Here is a 24,161-nt window from a genome sequence, read left to right on the forward strand (position 1 = left end):
AAAAAGTGGTCAGATTTCACGGGCAAAGAGTGATGTACAAACATCCTATTATAATTGAAATTGCAGATTGATGAGAGTAGAGCGAGAAAAATGAAAGCTTACATTGAGCCATGGCCAACACAAATCCGAGATTGGGAAATCTGATCAAGAATGAAACTGTAAAGGAATGAAACTGGACTGCACTCACTGCAGGGCTAGGTTCAAATGAAGACGAAAAAGTGGTCAGATTTCACTGGCAAAGAGTGATGTATAAACATCCTATTATAATTGAAATTGCAAATTAATGAGAGTAGAGCGAGAAAAATGAAAGCTTACATGGAGCCATGGCCAACACAAATCCAAGATGGATCATCAACCAAATCCCAGATGGGGCTGCATCAACCAAATCGCAGACGGCCAACACAAATCGAAGAAGCGATGTTTCTGGGTTCCAGACTTTGAGGGAGGTCGTCTCGCTCGTCTGGGTTTTGATCATAAGGATTGCTGAATTGGGGCTTCTCCGTTTGTGTTTCTAGGTTAGAGAGGGGAGAGTGGATACTGAGAGAGTGAGAGTTTGAGGGAAGATATAATTTTCTAAGGTTTTGATCGAATGGATAGGAGATAAGATCATTAAGATGGAAGGTTCTGATCGCATTTGAAAGACTAACTTCGTGTCTGATCACATGAGAAAGGGTCTATTTTACATAAATAAGCTTGGCTATATTATCCAATTATACATTGACATCTGTATTTCGGTTCCAAGAGGGTTTTAAAAACAAGAACCAGAACCGAACCGAGAGGATATCGCTAGGAACAGAACCGAGAAAAATGTAAGTGCATATGTTCAGGGGAGGGATGCATTGCAGATTGTTGCTTTAGCAATGCATGGTCAGGGGAGGGATGCATTGCAGTTTTTCTCAAAAATGTTAGAAGTTGAGGTGAAGCCAAATGCTGTGACATTTACTAACATATTATGTGCGTGTAGCGATGCAGGATTGGCGGATGAGGGAAGAACATTTTTCTATCAAATGGAGCGAGTTTATGGAGTTGTGCCTGGAATAAAGCACTATGCGTGCATGGTTGACATTCTTGGTCATTCAGGTAATCTGGAGGAAGCTGCAGAACTGATAGAGAAAATGCCAATTTCCCCCACTCCTTCTGTATGGGGGGCTCTGCTTGGGGCATGTACGCGCCATGGGAATGTTGCACTTGTTGAGAAGGCTTGTAGCCATTTGCTCGACTTGGATCCCAGAAATCATAGAGCCTATGTACTCTTATCAAATACTTATGCCAAAACAGGGAAATGGGAAGCAGTTTCTGGGTTAAGGAAGCTCATGCGAGATTCTGGAATAAAGAAAGAACCTGGTTGTAGCTCAATCGAAATCAACGGTAGTGTTCATGAATTTCTAGTTGGTGATAATACTCATCCTTTATCCAAGGATATCTACTCAACGTTGGATGAGATAGCAGGGAGATTGAAGTCAATCGGATATGTGCCAAACAAGTCACACCTACTGCAATTTGTTGAGGAAGAGGACATGAAGGAACATGCCCTAATTCTTCATAGTGAGAAACTAGCGATTGCCTTTGGACTTATTAGCTCCAAGCCATCTCAACCAATTCGCGTTGTGAAGAATCTTCGTGTTTGTGGATGTACATACCTCCAATAATATGGAGTATTTACTACATCACCAAGCATAAGTAACACCTACTTTGGGACATCCACAAGACATGGCAAGGCCCAACCGAGACATGCATCGTGTAGCCCTATGTTCAGGCTACGCGGCGGTATCCGGAAGTCGCAAATCCGCCACCGGGAAGCCACCTTTCCGCCCTTGCCAAGATGCCCCCATAACATAGCTTTCTACATGTTAAATAGACTATAATAGTAATTTTGCTTGTCCCACATCGAAGAACAAGTAAATGTGAAGCATTCCTTCATCTATAAAAGGAATGCCTCCTCCCACAACTCAACAGATTCATTACATCTCTTGTAATCTTGTTAGGCCGCAAGGCTCGACACACTAGTATAGCTTTCAAGTGGACGTAGTCTCCCGCTCATGCGGAGGCGAACCACTATACATCTTGTGTCACTCTCTCTATCTCTCATTCTTTACGTTAATTAGATCCCCAACGGATCCAAGCATTAACATTGGCGCCGTCTGTGGGAAGCCAACACAAAGGCTTCGTCACCTACCACGAACTTTGACCCGAAAATGTCGAGTCGACACTCATTCAACATCAAATTAGGGCCGGTCAGCGCCCGGCGGGGCCGGTCAGCGCCCGGCGGGGCCGGTCAACGCCCGGCGGGTCCGGTCAATGCTTGGTCAACGCTGGAGATGGTTGGTCAACGCCCGGCGGAGGCGGTCAACGCCCATCAGGGGCCGGTCAACGCTGACCAAGGTTAGTCAACGCTGAACCTTCAAAAAAAAAAAAAAACTTGGCGGCAAAACCTCTCTGGACACCCAGAGATTTGCTCTGGGCACCCAACCACCTCCGCCAAACTCTTCTTCTCCGCTCCGCTGAGCTCCGGTTCCGCCGGACACCAGTTCCGCCGAACTCCTGTTCCACCGGACTCCAATTCTGCAGCTCATCACCTCCGCTGAAGAATACCAGCGGCTAACCTCCGCTGACCATACTGCAATCTCCGCCGAACTCGGAGCCTCCGCCGAGCACCATCCTCCGCTCCGCCAGACAATCGGCTAGCCAACTTCGTTCCGCTGGACTGTTCACCGCCGACATCTTCCGCCAAGCTCTGCCAGGTTGCAAGACAAGGAGCAAAGGTCCTTCGGCCAACCAGCTGCGACCGCCAACTATCCTCCTCCGCTCCGCCACACTTCTTCAGCGGCCAGAGCTCCGCTAGGAATCTCCAAAGCTTCACTGCCAGGAAGCCTCCGCCGGACTGCACCACCGGGCTGCCTCCGCTGGGCCTCCGCCAGTCAACACTTACCGGCGCACTTCCGCCGGCCAAAGCACCGCTGGCCATGCTCCATTAAAACTTCACCACCGGCGGCTTTGCAGACTTAAAAACGGCAAATCCCCGCCAGCCTAGCTCCGGCCATGACTTCCGCTAGCTTTCGTCAGCGGAACCGCCAGCTACCATCAGCGGCAAAGCAAGCTCCGCTCCGCCAGCCAGGCTCCGCTCCGCCACTGACCAAGTGCTCCGCTCCGCCAGCCTCACTACCGCCGAGCTACCACTGCCAATCTCTACCGCCAGGTGGCAGCTCCGCTGGCCAAGCAAGCCCCGCTGAGCAACTCTTCCGCTAGCCACCTCCGGCAGGAGCTCCGCTGAGCTCTAAACCCTGGTGTAGACTCAATTTTCTGGGCAATCTTACCTGCACACCTAGACATCTGATATGGACACCGACTGCCATCCTCTTGGATCAGCGACCATCATCCAAACTTCTCATATGCCGGAGGATACTGCGGCGGACTCTGCCTTCATTTATGCAGTCGAACTGTGGGTTTCTATGATGGTCAGAGCGCAACCAGCAAAGCCAGCCATCAAGATAAGTATTTCTATCTCTTTATTCCTTGGTGCACACGTGCCTAGTTTTCACGGGTGAACTAGCTTAGCACAGTTGGTCAACAAGAGCATGGTTCATAATTCAATGCCACATATACCTAATTATGCTTTTCCCCTGTGCACACTTTCTATACATAATTATGCATGTGGTTATTTACGTGCTGCAGTAAGACCATGAGATCATATACTTGTTATCAAATAACATGACCCACCATTATAGCTATGCACACGTTCGTGCTCCTATCCATGCTGCACGTATCAACTACAGTACTTGTGTGTCACATACACATACATAGCCTCTCATCTGGACGCACGTCTACGCACACGTACACCACACATATTCATTGCACCATTGTATATATATATATGCACAGCAATGCTACGACTGTTGGCCACAAGCCATCACGTTTAGTCAATTGACAGAGACACGCACCGCTGTCGAGCAGTGCATTTGCAGCCTTTTTAGTTAAATCACAAGCTGCCACTTAAGTCCTAAAGAAGCAAATGCTAAACTAGCTTGCTGGCTACCTCCTAGTTTACCCATATTAGTTTATATTGTTGCGCATACTCAATTGTTATCGCACATAGTCAAAGTTCGCATGCTCCCTGCAAATTCGACATTCAAAATAGATATATATGCATGTTATTTGTCGTCAACCACCACATTTGCTCATACACTTTGCTTATAATTTTATCAAAGTACATATGCAAATTATTGATGTTGATTTTACAAATCTACATATTAATCATCTATTTTGTTTCAAGGAAATTCAATTATTTCTATTGAGCATTCAATCTCAACTACGAGTTGACGTACATTATCGGAATACTTTATCCGCCACAAGCAATGGACCGCCATGCTCGGCCAACTCCGCTAGCCTCCAAATCGGCATAAGATAAGTCACTATATCTTATCTTTTACGCTCTTGCAATTAGAGCTATTGCTACGCCTTCACATGCTTTTACTATTCTAAGCATGCCTACGAATATATCACACTTGATATGCTTTTACATGCTTCCATAAACTTTTGAGCATGCCTACAACATTTCGTAGATTTGGCAACACTTTCTAGATCTCACGTACTAGATATGCCATGCTTCACATACCGATCTCAATGATCCATTAGCATATCTACAAAAATGCAAAAATGATATTAGCATCCGCATTACAAGTACATGCTATACACATATGCCATGCTTCTATTTTAATTGCAAAATTAAATAAGCATGGGACACTCAAACAAAATTTTATTACTTGCTCTATGTGTTTATCATTTTTTCAAACAACCGCCAAGCGGTAAGGCAACGCCTCATCATGACAATGACCGCTACGCGGCATTGCAGTCAAGTTTCTCTTTCGAGAAAACAGCTAGGGACTAGTTAACACAGCCCACGGCAGCCATTGATCCGGCAGTTAACCCCGACGCTTGGGTATCTAAGATTGGGCTCGCTACCCAACACCCTCTGCTCCGCGCAGCTCCCCTCATCAAACAATTTTCCGACCATACGGAGGTCTATCGCCAGGAGTGGGGGACTCCCTGGCGGGCCTAGCAGGGGCCCACCCGAAAGGGCAAAAGCGTTCGCTCCAACCAATTCTAGATGGACGACGCACTCGCACTAATTATGCTTGATATATGGCACAAAGCTACGCTTTGGTATCAACCCGCAAGAACACCCTCCTTGACTGGGGACTTCGGGGACTTGTACATACAGCCCAACATAATTAGCAACGGTCACGCTCATGCCTCAGGGCATCACTATCGAGCTACCCGTTAATGCCTTCCCGGCACCCACGAGCTTCACGCTCACGCCTTCCCGGCACCCCGAGCTTCCGCTCACGAGCTCACCGCTCACGCCTTCGCGGCACCCTTGAGCTTCCGCTCACGAGCTCACCGCTCACGCCTTCGCGGCACCCTTGAGCTTCCGCTCACGAGCTCACCGCTCACGCCTTCGCGGCACCCTTGAGCTTCCGCTCACGAGCTCACCGCTCACGCCTTCGCGGCACCCCGAGCTTCCGCTCATGCCTTCGCGGCACCCCGAGCTTCCGCTCATGCCTTCGCGGCACCCCGAGCTTCCGCTCATGCCTTCCCGGCAACCCTTGAGCTTCCGCTCACGAGCTTTCCGCTCATGCCTTCGCGGCACCCCGAGCTTCCGCTCACGCCTTCGCGGCACCCCGAGCTTCCGCTCACGCCTTCGCGGCACCCCGAGCTTCCGCTCATGCCTTCCCGGCAACCCTTGAGCTTCCGCTCACGAGCTTTCCGCTCATGCCTTCCCGGCAACCCTTGAGCTTCCGCTCACGAGCTTTCCGCTCATGCCTTCCCGGCAACCCTTGAGCTTCCGCTCACGAGCTTTCCGCTCATGCCTTCGCGGCACCCCGAGCTTCCGCTCATGCCTTCCCGGCAACCCTTGAGCTTCCGCTCACGAGCTTTCCGCTCATGCCTTCGCGGCACCCCGAGCTTCCGCTCATGCCTTCCCGGCACCCCGAGCTTCCGCTCATGCCTTCCCGGCAACCCTTGAGCTTCCGCTCATGCCCTCCCGGCAACCCTTGAGCTTCCGCTCACGAGCTTCCGTTCATGCCTTCGCGGCACCCCGAGCTTCCGCTCATGCCTTCCCGGCAACCCTTGAGCTTCCGCTCATGCCTTCCCGGCACCCCGAGCTTCCGCTCATGCCTTCCCGGCAACCCTTGAGCTTCCGCTCATGCCTTCCCGGCACCCACGAGCTTCCGCTCACGAGCTTTCCGCTCATGCCTTCCCGGCAATCCCCGAGCTTTACGCTCATGTCTACTCGACACACCACACGTTAATGGAACATTGAATTTTTCTACCATTTGTCGCTTACCGACCGCGACAAATCAAATTCTTTTCGCGTTCCATTAATACGAGAGACAACCAAACAAACACAACCGTACTCGCGATCATCGTTCATGAGTTACAAACGCATACCTCCGCGGCGCTCATGCAACTTGCATCTCGCGAGCATAACTCCGTCAAACTCGACCTCGTTCGTCTCCTTGCGCGCGTCACGCACTTATCATATGCAATTCATTTGCTCACACGACCATATGCGCACTATTACGTTCATGTATGCCAACGCATATCATTGCAACTCACATTTGTTGCCCAATGCAACGAGCATTCTACATATGCCTGTTTTTTGTCTTTGTTGTGCAGGTTAACGAGTCCCTTCTTGCTTACGGAGTTCGGGGACTTGTAGGGGCTCCGTGCCGCCCGGTTACTTATGCTTGATGACATCGTGGTTATAACTCCCCAACCAAGAAGCTCCTCTTACTTGGGGACTTCGGGGACTTGTACATACCTCCAATAATATGGAGTATTTACTACATCACCAAGCATAAGTAACACCTACTTTGGGACATCCACAAGACATGGCAAGGCCCAACCGAGACATGCATCGTGTAGCCCTATGTTCAGGCTACGCGGCGGTATCCGGAAGTCGCAAATCCGCCACCGGGAAGCCACCTTTCCGCCCTTGCCAAGATGCCCCCATAACATAGCTTTCTACATGTTAAATAGACTATAATAGTAACTTTGCTTGTCCCACATCGAAGAACAAGTAAATGTGAAGCATTCCTTCATCTATAAAAGGAATGCCTCCTCCCACAACTCAACAGATTCATTACATCTCTTGTAATCTTGTTAGGCCGCAAGGCTCGACACACTAGTATAGCTTTCAAGTGGACGTAGTCTCCTGCTCATGCGGAGGCGAACCACTATACATCTTGTGTCACTCTCTCTATCTCTCATTCTTTACGTTAATTAGATCCCCAACGGATCCAAGCATTAACAGTGGAGACTGCCACTCAGTTGCTAAGCTTATATCTAAGCTTTATAATAAGGAGATTTTTCTGAGAGATCGATATCGGTTTCATCATTTTAGAGAGGGGCATTGCTCATGTAATGATTACTGGTGAAAATGGAAAGCTTTTGCTGCTCCCTAAATCTCGCTCCTACAAAAACATTAGATAAATGTTCATCTTTTGTATATACATGTTCTGTTATGATGTGGAATCTGTTGAGTCGAACTTGTTGAGAATAGAAGATAACTAGGTAATCTTCGTTTATTTTCTTAATGAATGTGTATTTGGAATATTGTTGAAATTTTTATAGAAAATTACACACAAGTGTCATTCTGAAACTTTAATTAGTCATAAGGCCACCTAATCTTTTTTGTATACATAAGGCCATTTCAGGCTTAAACTATTTTCAACCATGACAATTATACCCCTTCACCAGTATGACAACAAATTTTTCTGATCTCTCACTCCGGTGATTCAAATCCACACACACTCTCTCTCTCTCTCTCTCTCTCTCTCTCTCTCTCTCTCTCTCTCTCTCTCTCTCTCTCTCTCTCCAATTCCCAAATTGAGCCATAGATCGAATCTGTCTTCACTAATGCTCGCCGAATCCCATTTCCAGGCACTCTCGATATGTCGGAACCGAATTCAAGCGAGGACTCAACTCTCAGCCTCGTCAACGTCACCGCCATTTAGGTTTCGACACCATACTCATCGAGCCTGGGACAATTTCGGAGTGTCTACGATAAGGTCATATTTGGGAGGAGATGACAGTGGAAGCGCAATCTGAGTTTTGGTTCGAATCAGCCAAGAGCTATTGTGTCTCGTGAGCCTCTCTCTCTCTCTCTCTCTCTCTCTCTCTCATGATCGTGTTTTTAGTGCAATTTGTGTGTTTGGAGTTATTTGATTTGCGACTATTTAGGATGGTTCACTTAGATTGGTAGTGGAATTTGGGGGATTTTGATTTTCTAGGGTTTTGAATTTTTTGATCGGATTAAGAGAATGCCCATGGATATTGTATCATATAATAGTCATGAACAGAGAATGCAAGAGTTCTCAATTAAGAGAAGCTGGTGGTGCAATGGCTTCTCGAATATGAATATTGTCAGTAATATAATCCTGAATAAATATCAAGTAGTTGGTGCAAATACTAATAAAATACCAATGGATAAGAATGAATTATATTAGGAAGACATTTATAATAGGCTGGGCAACTACTTGATTAAGCTTAGCATTTGATACAATATTCATATAGTTAGAATTTTAATCTGTGTTCATTCTGTTAGTTTCTCATGGTGATTTGGGCATATTGTGCAGGCTAATTACAAGAGCATCAATGAACCCAGGGAGGAGACTGAAGCTTGCAAAATCAGGATGATCCACTCTTGCAGCTCCTCATTGTGATGTGAAGCTAACAGTGAGCCTTTGCTCTCTGTTTCTCTTCACTTTTTTCAATCTTTTGGCTAAGTTGTACATGTGATTGAAGCAGAGTTTTGTTTAGCTGAATCTGAGCATAACTGAAGCTTTGTTTGGCTGATTTTGTGCCTAATCCAAGTTATGTGCCTATGTTAGTTCTATTTGACTGATTTCTACGCTTAAGTTCTATACCTATTTATTATTACACAGTAATAGTAGCTTTTCTATTTCTATGTTAGTATATTTTCAAGTTAATGTTAGTATCTTCTATTTTCATTTTAATAGATTTTAAGTTAGTAGCTCTCTATAACTGTTATAGTGATTTTTCAACACAGTCATAGTAGGTTTGTATGTCTATGTTGGTATCTTTTCAAGCTGATGTCAAAAGCTGGTGTCAAGCGTGATTCTCAATGAAATTCAATTTTCTTTTTGTTGTGATTTCATATTAGAGTAGCTTTTGTTGCTAGTGACATTAGTTTTTGTTGCAAGCCTTCGACATTGTAAATTTATAGTCGTTTTAATGTTTCATAGTAGTTTTTGTGTTGGTTGGTAATAGCTTTTTTAGTCAGTGATAGTAGTTTTGTTAGTCTCTGGTAGTAGTTTTTTCAATCTTGCGAATAGATTTTGTTTTGCGTGGTAGTAGTTTTTGGTGTTACTGTGAGTAGCTTTTAGTGATGGTTAAAGTAGCTTTTGGTGTTGGTGAGAGTAACTTTTTTGATATTGGTGAGAGTAGTTTTGGTTGCTGGTGAGAGTAGCTTTTGTTTCTGATGTTGGTGACAGCAGTTTTTGTTATTGGTGGGAGTAGCATTTATTGTTGCTGAGAGTAGTTTTTTTTGCTACTGACAGTAAGTTTTGTTGCTAGTGACAATAATTTTTGTGACCTCGCCGGAGAACTCATCAGAGTAGCTTTTGTTGCTGGTGACAGTAATATTTGTTGTTGGTGGGAGTAGCTTTTAGTGTTGGTGACAGTAGCCTTTGTAACCTCACATAAGATCGCCTGAAATTTCATCAAAGTAGCTTTTGTTGCTGGTAACAGTAGCTTTTGTGACCTCGCAGGAGGTTGCAGGAAATCTCACCAAAGTAGCTTTTTTTGCTAGCGACAGTAGCTTTTGTGGTCGCTGGAGTTCGCCGGAGACTCGTTGAAGTTGGCCGGAGGTCGGCCGGAGATCCGTTGGAGTTAACTAGTGGCATTTATGGAAATATGTTAGTTTTTATATCCAAAATATAACACCAGTTTTAATCTAGTGGCTTTATGAGGCAAAAAACTAATTTGTGGTCTTATGGCTAAAAAAACATTCAAAGATGCACGATTATGTAATTAACCCAAATTTTTACCTTCTATTATCATCTGTTTTTCTCTCTCTTTTTCCATGTTCCCTATAATTCAAAGCATTTCAAAATCGAATTGATATTGAGGGTTATTAACTTATTGTATTGCCGTGAACCAAACTTATTGTATTGCCTAACTTTCAAAATCATATATATAAAGAAACAACAACTTCTGAAGTTCTGATGTCTTAGTCTACATTAAACTATGGAGTATAAACCCACCGTTTGCAACAGCGACTCTGATCAACTAACAGCGTTCTATCTCCAACTCATTTTCCTCCTTCAATTTAGTAAACATATCCCAAAATAAATATTAAATTGTGCTTAAACTGAATGACCGAAGGAGGTGCATTTTCTTTTTATTTGATAGCAGCTATGGACGACTAATACAATTATTCGCAATCTAGGTAGTTAGACAATAATAATGCAAATCCAACACATAAGTATACAAGTTTGCGACGCGCGCACACAGAGATACATGCACACATACATATAAATCATTGCATCCCAATGCAAATCCATCATTTGTTCAGAACATGTTTCAGGAATCCTGGAATGTGAGTGTTCATAATGTAGTCTTCCCAATCAATGCATGTTGGATCAAAATTAAAGTCTTCTACTTCTATGTAACCTTCTCTTGTTATCTTTCGCAACTCCTCTGTGTTGGTGTCGTCAAAACTATGCAACATTTCACACTCTGTTAGTGTCATTACATGATTACAAATGATCAAATTATGTTTAATTATAACCAGTTAAAAGCATACGTACATGCCCTTGAATAGCATATAAGGACGGTATAGCTCCACCATGCGCATCACCAATCTGAGTTTCTGGTTATACTTGACATATATATTTTGGAAACATTGGCCAGATACTTTGTTCACCAACTTTAATCCCTTGCAAATAAAATGAAATTAAATTTATGAATGACAAGATCTTCTTAACCTACACTGTTCTTTTTCAGTTTTTTATTCATGAATGTACGACATTATCTTATTGATGAATACAAGATAAAATATGAAAAAAAATTATATATAATGACCCACCCATCTAAGCATACATCTTGTTTTGATTGACAATTTTTCTTCTCTTAAAAGCACAACTTCCTCTAAGCATACATTAAGAGATTCAAGCATTCTCTCTAGTGGTATGCTAAAGAGTTTCTACCATTATATCAAAAGTTTGAGATTAATGTATTAATTGATTAAAGAATTAGTAGCTTTTCTTCACGTTAATTATATAATCTAGTGAGTGGTTAGAACAAACCTTCAAAGGAAGTGAGTAGCGAATTTTAATGTACATACGAAAAGTAGCCATGGTCTTGAATATTGGGACCTTCCTCACTACGACAGGTTTTTCATCCTTGTTAATCCATGGATATTTGGTAAAGTATTTCACCACAAAACTACGAATATCATCGAATTTTATTGGATTTCTTAGTGAGCTTCCCACATGGTAAATGATGCCGGATGATTTATTTGCATTCACCACAATCGCTGCTATCATTGAATTTACCACCATATCCACAGGAATCTGCTTACAAACATAATTAGATGCCCTTTAAAGAATTTACCACCAAATTTGACAGAAAAGAAATAATTAACTTATTTATTTTTCTTGTTTCCTTCTAGATTGTAGCAATATATTATAAACTCAAGGATTACGTTAAAATGAATAGATATACTTAAACTCACCATATCCATTACTGTCATAGGACCAAGAAGTAGGCATGTCAGCTTTCCTTTACAATAACCAGCAATTACGCTATCAACAGTTCTTTAACCACCCAAATATTCATCGAACACATGTATACACAAATTTAGTATTGACCTGATTACGGACCAAATCAAACAAGTAATAGAGGATTATGGAGAAATATCATTAACCTCTCATAAGCTATAGGGGTTAACAATATTTCCCAATTCCCAAGCAAGTGTTTTGAAGTACATGGACTGTCATACCTGTAACCTTGAACCCAACCTGGAAATGGTTCACTGTATGTGCTGGAAACTATAGGTGGACGTACAATGACAAAAGGCAGATTGTTTTTAGAGTGATGACTTAAGAGTACTTCTCCCATTGCCTTTGTAAATACATAGGTGTTTGGCCATCCATGTAGTTTAGCCCTACAAATTAAGTTGTATACAAGGAAGTCTTTAAAGTATTTTCTCTTCCTTTTTTATTTTCATCACAACTTGGAGAAAAGTAAGTTTAAAGAATGAGAAAGATTATTAATTGATAAGGATTTTGAATACTGCAAAAGTAAGTAGGTCGATGACTAAGACCTTTCAATGCCGAGATCCTTCATTGTATTTGTAATAACGTCTTCTGAAGCATCTTGTGTTCTCAGTTCATTCAATTTTTCATTCACTAGGTTCTTTTCTACTACTTCGAAATCAAATCTAGGCATCTCCTTGACCCTTTTATTAATTGAAGTTGAGTCTTCTAGTATGAGCCCGACCTTTTCACCACACACATATGCTGGAAAACACGTACCACTAATTAGTTATGCAAATCCAAGGACCGAGACATGGAAAGAAAAAAATAAGGGTCCTTGACCCAAAGCACCAAAATGAGAGAAAATTATCCCACTTACTCCAGCAAGAGATTTTTATTCCCACTAACACAATTTACAGAGAAATGACAAATATGCCCTCAGCCTAATTACTAAACTACAATACTGCCATGCGATTCTCTCTCCTCTCTCACCAGTCACGATGCACAGCTTTCTTCTCTCTCTCTCTCTCTCTCTCTCTCTCTCCCCCTCTCCCCCCGCTGAATTCCGAACCCGACATCTCCGACCCCGGCTAGCTCCACGACGGAGGCTCCGGTGAGCTAGCGACAGCGCTTCAGGTCGTCTTTCTCGAGTCCGGCATGACGAGGAATCAAGAGCTCCGAAGCACTGGCGATCTGATCTCAGAAGATGAAGGCTAGTTGACAGGAGGTTTGACGGAGGAGATGGATCTTCTCCGACACGATTTAGCCGGAAACTGGTACTGGGACCACAACTGATTGTGGTGGAGAGTGGCGCTGGAGTCTACTCCTCCGGTGGTTCCCGTCGCCGAAGATGATGATGATGCTGACGATCATGTAAAGAGTGCGACTTCCGATGATCATCGTGAGCACTTGGTTGCTGAACTAGCTGACAATAATGGAGTTCTCGACTTGAACGAGGCGCCGGGTGAGGAGGCGGAGCTACTACGGAGTAGTGGGTTGCCTAGCTTAATCAGCCAAACAAATCAAAACACCAAAGTATGTGCAATAATGAGCCAGCTAACTTCTAATTGATGCTTTTCGTCCTGTTGACATGCACAGTTATCATCTCAATGACTTGCACAGTCCTCTTTAATAATTTCTCTGTTTTTTTCCTCTTCCCCACTACTTTTTGTTTCCTGGTACAGTTCATTAATCTATAATCTAATTTTGCTATTTTATGTATTTTAATCATGGCTAATATATGAGTGGGGAGGATGTTTTTTTTGCTCTGTATTTTTGTTTCTTTGTGAGTATGATTATCTGTAATTTTTTGGGTAAAATGGGGCAGAAAGCCTATAAGAAAAGAAAAAAGAAAAAAATAAATGTTTTATTGAGAGGCAATAAAGGATTATTAGGGGGCAATACAAGTCTATTAGGGGCAATATGCGTTTTGAATTGATGTAATCTTTTAGTTTTTTTGCTTAATCAAAGTTTTATTTATCAAATTTTAGGAAGATTAGTTCCCATTCTGGCTATCGAAAGTTCTATTGGGGGGCAATAGACGTTTTGAATTGATGTAATCTTTTTTTTTTTTTTCTGTAATCAAAGTTTTATTTGTCTAAATTTAGGGAGATTAGTTCCCATTGTAGCAACTGAAAGTCCTATTGGGGGGCAATAGGCTTCTATTGGGGGGCAATACATGGCTGATAGTCGTCTATTGGGGGGCAATACATGGCTGATAATCGTCTATTGGGGGCAATAGACTTCTATTAGGGAGCAATAGACTATTGGTGCAAAAGACGTCTATTGGGGGGCAATAGACCTCTATTGCCCATCTATTAGGGGGCAATAGATGTCTATTGGGGGCAAAAAACTTTCCGGTGAGATTTTCAGCAAATTCCGGTGGGCGGCGGACGGTGACCTGAATCAGCTGACCGGTGATCGAAATCCGGCTACCCGTGATTGGAATCCGGAGAAAGTTAGCCAGAATCCGGTGACCGGCTCCGGCGAAGTCTCCTATGGTTTCTCTCTCTTCCATTCTCTCTCTCTCTCTCTCTCTCTCTCTCTCTCTAAGTAACAAAGGGTGAGGGGTAAAATGGTATTAAAAAAAATTAAAAAAAAAATAAAATCTTAATGGGGTATTAGGGAAGACTTCCTTAGAGTGTATTGGGTAAGAGAGAATTAAAAAAACTTAATGGGGTTAGTGGGAAAAAAATCGCTATAAATGGGGTAAATGGACACAAACCCAAAAAATAAAAAGAGAGATTTTTTTTTACGGTTTTAACCCTCAAATATTAAAAAACTTTATAATTGAATTATGGGTTTCTGTCAATTTACCCTAATTCTAGGGTCATTTATCCCACTTATCTCATCAAGTTTTTTTAATTCCCCCTTATCCATAAAGACTCTAATAAGGTCTTTCTTAATACCCAATTAAGTTTTTTTTTAGACTATTTTACCCTCATCCTTTTGTTACATAGAGAGAGAGAGAGAGAGTGGAAGAGAGAGACACCATAGGAGACTTTGCTGGAGTCCCGTCACCAGCCGTGGGATTCCGGTCACTGGCCGCCGCCCACCGGACTTCTCTATAAAACCTCGTCGAATGTCCCCAAAGATGTCGTCGAAAATCTCATAATTTGCCGGAAATATTTATTGCCCCCAAATAGACATTTATTGCCGCCCAATAAACCTCTATGGCACCCAATAGACCTTTATTGGGGGTAGTAAAAGTTTATGAAACTTTTCTAGAGGCCTTCAAAGAGGTTGTCAGAGATCTCATATGGGGCCAGAAAGGTTTATTGCCCCCCTCAATAAACTTCTATTGCCCCCTAATAGAACTTTCAGTCATTGGAATGAGAACTAATTTCCCTAAAATTAGACAAATAAAACTTTAATTAAGGAAAAAATGAGGAGATTACATCAATTCAAAACATTTATTGCCCCCCCCCCCCCCCCCAATGGCCCTTTATTGCCCCTCGATAAATTTTCTTTTTTCTTTCCTTCTGGGCCTTCTGCCCAAAAAAAAAAAAAAAAAAAATTTGATTTAGGCACCTAGAAAATGCTCTAGGCACCCGGCCTTAGAGCAAATCCTCCATGTAGGGGCACCTTTGCCTCCGGCCTACTCCAATCTGTTTCCTTCAACTCAATTGGCAACAACTAGCCGAAGACATCAAAACCGGAATTCTAAACCCTAAAATCACATATACTTCTATCTGGGAGAAGATGGTGGAGATGGTAGAGCTTTTAAAACCTAATGGGAAGCTCGCGAAGTTCATCAAAAAGGAGTCGATCTGGTCAAGATTGAGGCCGAGGAGGAGGAAGACAGCTAAGCAGAGAAAGCCCATGACCTTGTCGCGGGCCAAGCGCGAGATGGTGTGGCGCTCCTTGTCTTCGACAGATCCCTTCCATCGTTCCTCAAATCATCTTGTCCAAATCGGACCCTGTCGAACAGTATAGAGCCATGGATCTTCTGCGTCGCCTCTGCAGTTGAATAAGCCACCGTCCGGGAAGAACAACTCTCCGTGTCGCTCTGAAACTTTCTCCGGCGAAGGTGGCCGGTGATCTATATCGAATATGGATAGAGAGAGAGAGAGAGAGAGAGAGAGAGAGAGAGAGAGAGAGAGAGAGAGAGAGAGAGAGAGATGAGAGAATGGCATAAAATATAATTGTTTAATTAGACTAAGGGTATATTTGTCGTTATACTCTAAATTGGGTTAGTGGGAATAAAAATCTGTTGCTGAGGTAAGTGAGAAAATTTTGACTCATTTTAATGCTTTTGGTCAAGGACCCTTGAATTATTTAAACATGACACAAAAAGTTAGTTCAAAAAGGAAAAGAAAAAAGATTAAAAAAAAAAAAAAAAGGTTTCTTCACTAAAATTACCCACTATGTTTCGGTTTTTATTTTCTTTTCTCCCACACATATAGGGTATGGGTTCCCTGCTAGCTAGTACTAATTATTTAGAATAGAAAAATGTTATGTAAGTTACGCAATCTTAATTAATTAGAACAGTAAAAGATATAAATACTACCGGTTGATATGTGGAGAAGCATCTCTAGTTTTAAGCATTTGTTTGCAAAGCTCAACATGTGCAGAACTCCAAATGTATTGATGCTCAAGGATATATCATATCTGCAAACCCAGCAAATATATATATATATATATATATATATATATATGATTATTTTACTAATGTGAGATAAACATACATATGCATTTGTTATTATATTTAGAGGTGTTCGCTTTAGATCAATCTTCAAGGGTTATCTTTTTCAGAAGGAAAAAAATTATTCAATAGATAAATTGCATTAATAATTCATTGCATTAATAATTCGATTCTTAAGCGATCTCAAATTAAATTAATTATTCGTAGATATAATGTTTATCCTTATAAGAGAAGAATTTTGATCATATATAATAGTAGAACCAGTATAGGGTGCTAACAATGATACTTATATTCATAGCTAAAAGTAGCTAAAAGTGAAATATAACTAGTTAACTGTTTAGTTATGCTCCAGCAGAATATTACATCTCAAGTTAAATTTAGGTTTTAGTTAAATTTTTTCTCATCCTAGCTAAATATAGCTAGAGTGTTTAGCTAAAGCTAAATTTAGGTATTGGATAGCTATTCTATTGGAGATAGATCTTATCCTAATATTTGTTAAATTTCAATTTTTTTTTAAAATAGCTACTATGTTGGAGATGCCCTAACTATACCCAATTCTAGATTGGTAACCACCCACTTCTCTACACACCCACAGGGTGTGAGCAATTTCTAGTTTATATTAACTTTTTATATACTTTTTTTTTCTTTTCATAAAAAAAAAAATTATGAGCCTAATACCATTTAATCTAGTGACATAACTCTCCCTTTCAGTAGAAGGTTGTGAGTTCGACTCATATAAGACTAATTGTTTCAATTAAAAAAAAAATGAAGTCTAAAAAACAAAAGAACAAACTTTTAACTACCAATTAGGTGTTCAATTTTAATTCAAAAACTAAAAAGGCCTGGGAACATTATAAATAAGTCACCCACTTATAAGTTATATTTTATTTTGTCCCTTTTTAGATGTGAGATTTTCACTATCCAATGGAATTTACCTTATGCGGAAGAAAACATCAAAGATGGAACTAGAGTAAGAAAAAACAAATTTAACTGTAAAAAGTTGGATATTTGTGTGGCACGTATTTTTTACCTCTCGTCAAACTTGGTATTTGCTGCAGAACTCACTATGATTTGTATCTCAGTGCACATATTTTCCATTATTATGACATCCTTCACTCCCAGGTTTTCAAAACTTACGTCTCCTGGTATAACAACGACTTTTTGAGATATAAAGGAGTCAAAATCTTCACCCCATGTTTCTTTCAGAACCTTGAACAACTCCTTCCCTAAGATCTTGGTGCACAAATTCAAAGTAAACTAGTAAACTACTCTAGGTCTTCAACTTTCAAAATTGCATGGAAACACAATTACTGTTATTGCATGCATGTGTGCTTGCCATTTTTGATTTGTAAATAATTAACGACTATGTAGTTGTGCGTGTTATAGAATACCTCATTCTTCATTCGATATGCAGCAGATTCAGCATCAGTTGCTCTTACAAGAAGATAAAGCCTCTTGACGTCGGGTTGAACCCTCAAAATTTTCTCTACGAGTACTGCATAATACATTAACGTAACAAATTGATGAGAGAGACTGAGAGAGACACAGAGAGAGAGAGAGAGAGAGAGAGCTATCGTACCCATTCCAAGGAAACCAGTGGCTCCAGTTATCAAAATGGTCTTATTGCTTAGGTATGCCACTATGCTCTCCAACTCCATTTAAGAAAATAATTAAAATTAGAAGTGATAGAGGGAATGAAGTCTAGCCTTGGTCGAGTAGTGCACTTAACCTAAAGCTTAATTTGGATGATCGAATAATTTCAAAACCTAATGTGATGGGTTTATATAGCCATAAGTAAACTTCACCGATTGGCCAGAATTCTATAGCAGGACGAATATAATAAATACACCCGCCAACTACCAACAACCTGGCAAAATCTTCTCAGGTGTTCGTTGGGTTTTTATAGGATATTATCCTTAAAACCCTAAACCTAACTTGAAAGGAGTGATATATGTTTCCATGAGTCACGATGTCTCATGGACTGTATAGGCTGAAAAATGCTAATTTAGAGGTTTAGTTAGTATATTAGATTTTTCAAAAAGCAGGTTAGAGATTTAATAAGTCGAGATGTCTAAATGCTAATTTTAGATGTTTGAATAAAAACACTCTCTAGAAACTTACAAGAAAAGAAAAAAAAAATTAGATGCATTGTTTAAGTAAAATCTAGCCCCACCAAAATGATCGACATTATTATAGGCAATTGAAGATTTGAAGTTTTTGTAACTTTGTATGCCTGGTTGGTGGTGGATGCGATGGGTACATGCCCTGCAGAGGAAGGACGTTCTAATGCGTGGCTTGTTGGGCATGGTGGATGCCGCGGGTACATGCCCTGCAGAACAAACGCGTTCTATTAGTGGCCTGATAGTAATCCGTTGTTTCCGTCTTTATTATTCAGCTAACACGTTTAGGCACTTTACTTACTCCCTTAAATAAGGATCGACATGTAACGATCGTAGTGGGACTCTCAAATGAATGCTCTACGGGAGACCCTAACTAATTGCACCAAAAAAAAAAAAAAAACAGAGAGATCCTAACTGCTACCTAGAGGCTAGAGTTCCCTATTGTCAGTCTTCCTATGGACAAAGGTTCAAAGTCAAAAAATAATTTCATTTCATCAAAATCATAAGCTTCTTGTTCTTCACTAAAGCAATTAACAGTTCAAATTTTTTATAAAACCAGTTCTCTTTCTCATGTCAGATCTCATGATTACATGGTCTCTCTTGCCAAATTCACTGTGTTTGTCGAAATTGGAGATCTGATTGAAGCTCTTGGTCATCACTATTAACAAAAGTTGGCCCGTACATGTATTGTGACGTTCCTGACTTCCTGTACTATATCTAGCTTCATTATCGAGGTGAAGTAGGAGCAAGGGAAATCAATCTATTGAAGTATTAGACATATTATGATCACATACCTTTTTTTATATTTTTTTAGGATATATGATCACATGACTTTGCCCAGAAAAGAAATGAAAAAGCCTTCGCAATATATTCATTTTCCTGTATGTGTTTTAATTATTACTTTCCTCAATTTACGAGTAAGTAATTAAGCAAATAAACACTATCCAAGTAGAAACGTTTCATGATTAGTGAATAATAAAGCAAAGTATTCTGTAAAAATAAAGCATAACGATAACATTAATTGCAATTCTAATTTTAGTGGTCAATTGAGTGAAATGTCTGATTTGTCTCTACACTTAACGGAGGAATAACATAATATAGACGGAAGCTTCTTAGTGATGTGATTTCAGAAGTCCAGATACCTATTTGATCACTTTGAAAGTCCAGGTACTATTATGTCCGGTTCGAGAAAGTTCAGATCTCACCTATGATAAAAATCATTTTGTTTTATGCTATGAGTTTTATTGGTTACCTATTCTAAAGGTATAATATTCAGTGATATTCATGGCTATGAGGTATGTTGTCTTATGCTATGAGTTTTTTAGATACATTGTCAAGAGGTATATAGTTTTAGATATCTCATTGCTTTGTGATTTATTAGTTCCCTATTCTAGAGGTGTTAATGCTCAGAATACCGCACAAGGTGTCGGTTTTCAATAACGTGGACAAGGGTTCAATCATCCGATATGTTGTGAGTTTTCAAAGTCTCGCTATCTGTCAAGAGAAATACAACGACGTCAAGAGGGGAGATCGCGGTTGGCGGTCTTTGCTCCTCCGATGCTCCGATGCTAAAGTTAGACAATGTATTTATGTTGACAAAGTAGCGATTGGTAGCTATCAAATGCGTAAAGAATGAAGAGAGAGAAGTGGATCTTTTATAGGTGGAATAGTGTGTTACCTTAGTCTTATTTTTGATGTGGGACTGATATGCTTCAGTTTGATGACTTTTAGTCCTTTCTGCAGGGATGTCTTTGGCTGCGCGTGTCGGCGGGTTGAGGCATGTTTCGGCCTGGAACTGGTTTGTCGGTGAAGGTTGGATTGCTGTGTTCCCAGGGTCATACCGTCAAGGCCATTTCGACAAAGTGAGGTAGTCTGGTATGAGTGCTGATTATGGCCGGCAGATACCATGTATATACAAGTCCCCCAAGTCTCCAGTCAAGGAGAGATTTCTTGGTTGGGGAGTTATTACCGCTAAGTCAAAACCTTAGGTTACATGTCGGGCGTAATCAGTGCAAGTGCGTCGTCAACCATGGACTTCATATGAGTGAGCGCTTTTGCCCTTTTGGGTGGGCCCATGCTAGGCCCTCCAGGGAGTCCCCTACTCCCCGGCTAAGAAAGATCTCCATTTGGTCGGGTGATTGTTTGCTGAGGGGAGCTGCTTGACAACATGTGGCGGTGGGTAGTGATCCCACTCTTCTGGTGCCCTAGTGTCAGGGGTTTAATGGCCTGATTAGTGGTTACCGTGGGCTATGTTAACGCGTTCCTTACTCTTTCCCAGAGGAGAAAAACTTGACTGCACTGCCTCGTAGGGATCGGTGTACTGATAATAAGTAGGGGTGTCCATTGCTGGATACCTCCCCTTTAAGTATGGACTATGTCGGTTATTATGGCTATGCTGCCTTTTGGCGGATGGAGTGATGATGTCGGGAAACTGGGTGTGAACCGGGAATGAAACTGGTTTACTGCGAGGAGGTTCGTTATCGACAAACAATTGTGTTGGTGGTTCAAAAGTTGTTGGTGAAAATAGGATGTTAGCTGTGAAACTAGGATGTTGGCGGTGAGCCTATTTTTCTGGAATATTGGCTTCTTAAAGGTGGACTTTCATTGCGTAACCTTAGCGGAGAGGCAGTGTTGTTGTCGGAAAATGATGCTCATTAACGGCAAGCCGCCTTGACTGGCAGTGGCCTTTTGAATTTTGAGTTTTCTTTAAGATTCGGAGTGATCTTCTGACAAGGTAGGTGACACGTAGGAATTTTTGACTGGCATGGCGTGCGTGGGTGTGTCGCTTCCTAGCATTTGTCATTTCGCCATAAATGTGACATTTATGATTTTGTGGATTTTACTGAGGCGACGTCTCAGTTAGTGAGGGTACGTGGTGTGATCTTGCAGGGCGGTTACTTTTCGTCGACGGTGGAGATTTGTCAAGGGAATTCGTATTTAAGGGGGAAACAAGGCCTAGTTTCCCTCACTTTGCCTTATTCTTCTAACTCTCCTTTGTCTTCTTCGCTTAGAGAAACAGAGATCGAGTTGAGAGGAAAAAAATAAAAGATCGTGTAGAGGCGTAGAGATCGAGTGGATAGAGACAGAGATCGATTTAGTTTTGCTTTTTTTGTTGTGGTGCTCTTCTTCACTCTTCACTTTGCCAAGTTTCTGAGGTATGCTTTCTTTTTATGAGATTTTGTGTTCCTGGCTGAATTTTCTTTTTGGTAAATGTATGTGCTTCGTAGGGGTCGTAAAGATATGTTTGTGGTTTGATGTGTGTTGTGTTTGAGGGTTTGAGAAGTTTTGGTTTTCTGGGATTTTGTTGGGTTTTTGTCTGGGTTTTGAACGATTGTGTTCTTGAGTGAGTTCTTGTGACTAATAGCATAGGGTAGGTTTAGATATAACTTGACTGTTAACTTCTAGGTTAGAGCCTTTGTGGGGCATGCCAGCCGTTATCAATATTTCAAGCAGCGAAGGCTCGGCGTCTGTCGTATCGTCCCTTAACTTATCGAAGAGGGGATTTATTGACTCGTTGCATCATTATGCAAGGGGTAGGTTTAAAGAGCCGCTAGATTTAATTCCATTGCAAACAATCTCTCCGCCACGAATGGTGCCGCCAAGAAGTGAAGAACACGAGGTTGTCCGGCAGAGAGAGGACGTAACATCGACGGACGTTAGTGAGGATAGTGTCGGTGTTTCAAGCCAAATTGATGAAGAAGTTGACATCAAAGCGGGGGTGCAAAGTTCTCGGCCTACCAACTTCTCCTGGACCCTTAGTGACAGCACCGGGGTGGAAGAGCCCACTTCTACTATGTCATGGCGGAAAATAAATAAACTGAGAGAATAGTTTCGGCTACCTGGTATTGTGATGCTGTGGCCGTTCAAAAGGATGAGAAGGCTCCAAACTTAGCGGAGGGTTGTGCCGCCATTCACGAAGCCATCCTCCATCACTATGTGAAATTGCCGCTGCTTCCGAGTTTGCAATACCTGCTGTATGAGCTAAATATTGCAGTTGGCCAGGTTCTATAAATATATGGAAGATGTTGTTGGCTATGTCTGCCTTATGGAAATTATCGGGTGCAAATTCCCTACAGTGGCAGAGGTTTAGTTATTTTACGAGTTGACGTATAACGAGAGAAAGAAGTGCGGTGCCACCGTGAAACTAACTCGTCGGCCTGTCGCTCCCAAACTTCTGGAATACATTCCTGACTCTTCTATGATATGGAGGGCCACCATGTGTGTTGCCAAGTTAGGTTGGGAATATGACAAGAGGCCAAAAGGGGCCAGGGCACCGCGATTCAGGGTTCCGTCGAAGTTTCAAGTGATAAAAGGTTGTTGTTGATCACTTGGGATATAATTTTGCATTGAGTGTCTCTTTTGTGTTTGTTGTTGAATCTGACGTCACCTTTGACTACTGTATTTGCCTCGTTATTTGATTACTTGCCTGTGTGTTTGCAGAGGGTTGGAGACTGAAGTTGACGGACATCAAACAATAACAAGTGTGTCGTGTGCACTACTGCTAGACGAACAAGAACTGCCTTGATCTTCGTGTTCTGTCACACTGGTCACTGCTAATTCGCTTGGCTCTTACTCGTGAGCCTAGTAAGTGGCGCTTGTCACTGGACCTTTGTACTTTGTTGTGTTGTTGTCGTTGCCTGAATCGTGATTTTTTACTTGTTATAGAGGCAATTCGAACAAACAAGAGGACCGACAAAGTTTTGAAGAAAGCAATGGCGGATCTTGACGGGATTAAAGATTATGTTAACTTCATGATTGTCAAGTCTGCCAAGGTGCGCAAGAAGATCGTTGACCCTAAGTCAAGGGTGGTAACGACGAAGACTATGGGAGCTCCCCTGCATTCCAATAGTGCAAAGTTGAGGAAGAAAAAAATTGGTGGCAAAGAGAAAGATGTGGCGATAAGGCTGAGCAAGAAAATGAGCAGACTGGGTTGGTTCTGGAAGTTCCTGCAGGCAAGTCTCAAGAGAAGACTACAACTGTCCTTAGAGAACAAGATGTGGCGGATAAAGATGGTAATAAGGATGTAAAGAAGAAGAATGATGTTGAGAAAGAGAAGAAAAAGAAGATTAAGGTGGAGAAAGAAGGGACCAAACATGACGGGAAAGATGCTCGTGAAAGCATTGTTGAGAGTTTGGGTTTTGGCGATAGCGCCATTGGTCAATCTGAAGGGCAATCGTCTGTTTTGCAGAAGAGGAAAGTTGGCGCCTCGGTCATTCCCCTTGACCATGAGAAAAGGGTCAAGATTACTGAAAAGAATGTTGCTGCTGGTGGTAGTCAAGGTTCCGGGGGAGGCAGGTTTGTTTCCGACAATCCTGTTCTTGGGCTGGTTCAGAGTGTGCCCGCTGGTCAACAGGGTTTTCTATACAAGGTGTGCGAGCGACTTGGTTTTGGCGGCAAGGGGAGAGTTTCTTGGCCTGTGGAGGCATCAAAGATGGAAACATCTTTGGACCTTATTTTGAAGGGTGCCCACGAGCTTTACCTCTATCAGGGTTCGTCGCAGGAGCGTAAGTTGAAGCAAGAGTTTCTGCAAGGGCAACATGACTTGGCGGCAGAGAGAGAGAGAAAAATAAAATAACTGAGGGGAACATTGCCAAGCTCGATGGGGCCCTCCTTGAT

At 42.0% G+C, this 24,161-nt stretch overlaps 2 protein-coding genes across 3 annotated transcripts; one reads left to right on the plus strand and one right to left on the minus strand.

Annotated features, from left to right (window-relative positions):
• The first annotated feature begins 860 nt into the window (after nucleotides 1-860).
• On the plus strand, nucleotides 861-1,649 carry LOC112164057 (pentatricopeptide repeat-containing protein At2g29760, chloroplastic). The gene has a single exon (XM_040505973.1). The coding sequence runs from the start codon at nucleotides 861-863 to the stop codon at nucleotides 1,647-1,649; it is 789 nt and encodes a 262-aa protein (XP_040361907.1).
• An 8,739-nt stretch (nucleotides 1,650-10,388) lies between these two features.
• Nucleotides 10,389-18,164, minus strand: LOC112167579 (alcohol-forming fatty acyl-CoA reductase). Of its 2 annotated transcripts, none has more exons than XM_024304620.2 (10): nucleotides 18,005-18,164; nucleotides 17,817-17,920; nucleotides 17,456-17,658; nucleotides 16,291-16,391; nucleotides 12,350-12,545; nucleotides 12,026-12,190; nucleotides 11,759-11,840; nucleotides 11,331-11,597; nucleotides 10,833-10,951; nucleotides 10,389-10,742 (listed from the first exon to the last, which is right to left on the minus strand). In XM_024304620.2, exons 1-10 carry the CDS (start codon nucleotides 18,081-18,083, stop codon nucleotides 10,586-10,588), a joined length of 1,473 nt encoding a protein of 490 aa, XP_024160388.1. In that variant the 5' UTR covers nucleotides 18,084-18,164; the 3' UTR covers nucleotides 10,389-10,585. The 2 variants fall into 2 exon arrangements, with proteins under 2 accessions (XP_024160388.1, XP_024160387.1); XM_024304619.2 differs by having other exon boundaries at nucleotides 10,833-10,960.
• Nucleotides 18,165-24,161: the final 5,997 nt, after the last annotated feature.

This window comes from Rosa chinensis, chromosome 5 (assembly GCF_002994745.2).
Source record: "Rosa chinensis cultivar Old Blush chromosome 5, RchiOBHm-V2, whole genome shotgun sequence".
Classification (NCBI taxonomy): Eukaryota; Viridiplantae; Streptophyta; class Magnoliopsida; order Rosales; family Rosaceae; genus Rosa; species Rosa chinensis.

What these genes read in the sequence shown, in the direction of transcription:
- LOC112164057 (XM_040505973.1), top strand. Translation starts at nt 861, where the DNA reads ATGCATGGTCAGGGGAGGGATGCATTGCAGTTTTTCTCAAAAATGTTA.
- LOC112167579 (XM_024304619.2), bottom strand. Translation starts at nt 18,083, where the DNA reads ATGGAGTTGGAGAGCATAGTGGCATACCTAAGCAATAAGACCATTTTG. An exon ending in GGTTGGGTTCAAGGTTACAG is followed by an intron (nt 11,841 to 12,025) that starts GTATGACAGTCC and finishes GGGTGGTTAAAG; the next exon opens with AACTGTTGATAGCGTAATTG. An exon ending in GCTACTCACTTCCTTTGAAG is followed by an intron (nt 10,961 to 11,330) that starts GTTTGTTCTAAC and finishes TTTATTTGCAAG; the next exon opens with GGATTAAAGTTGGTGAACAA.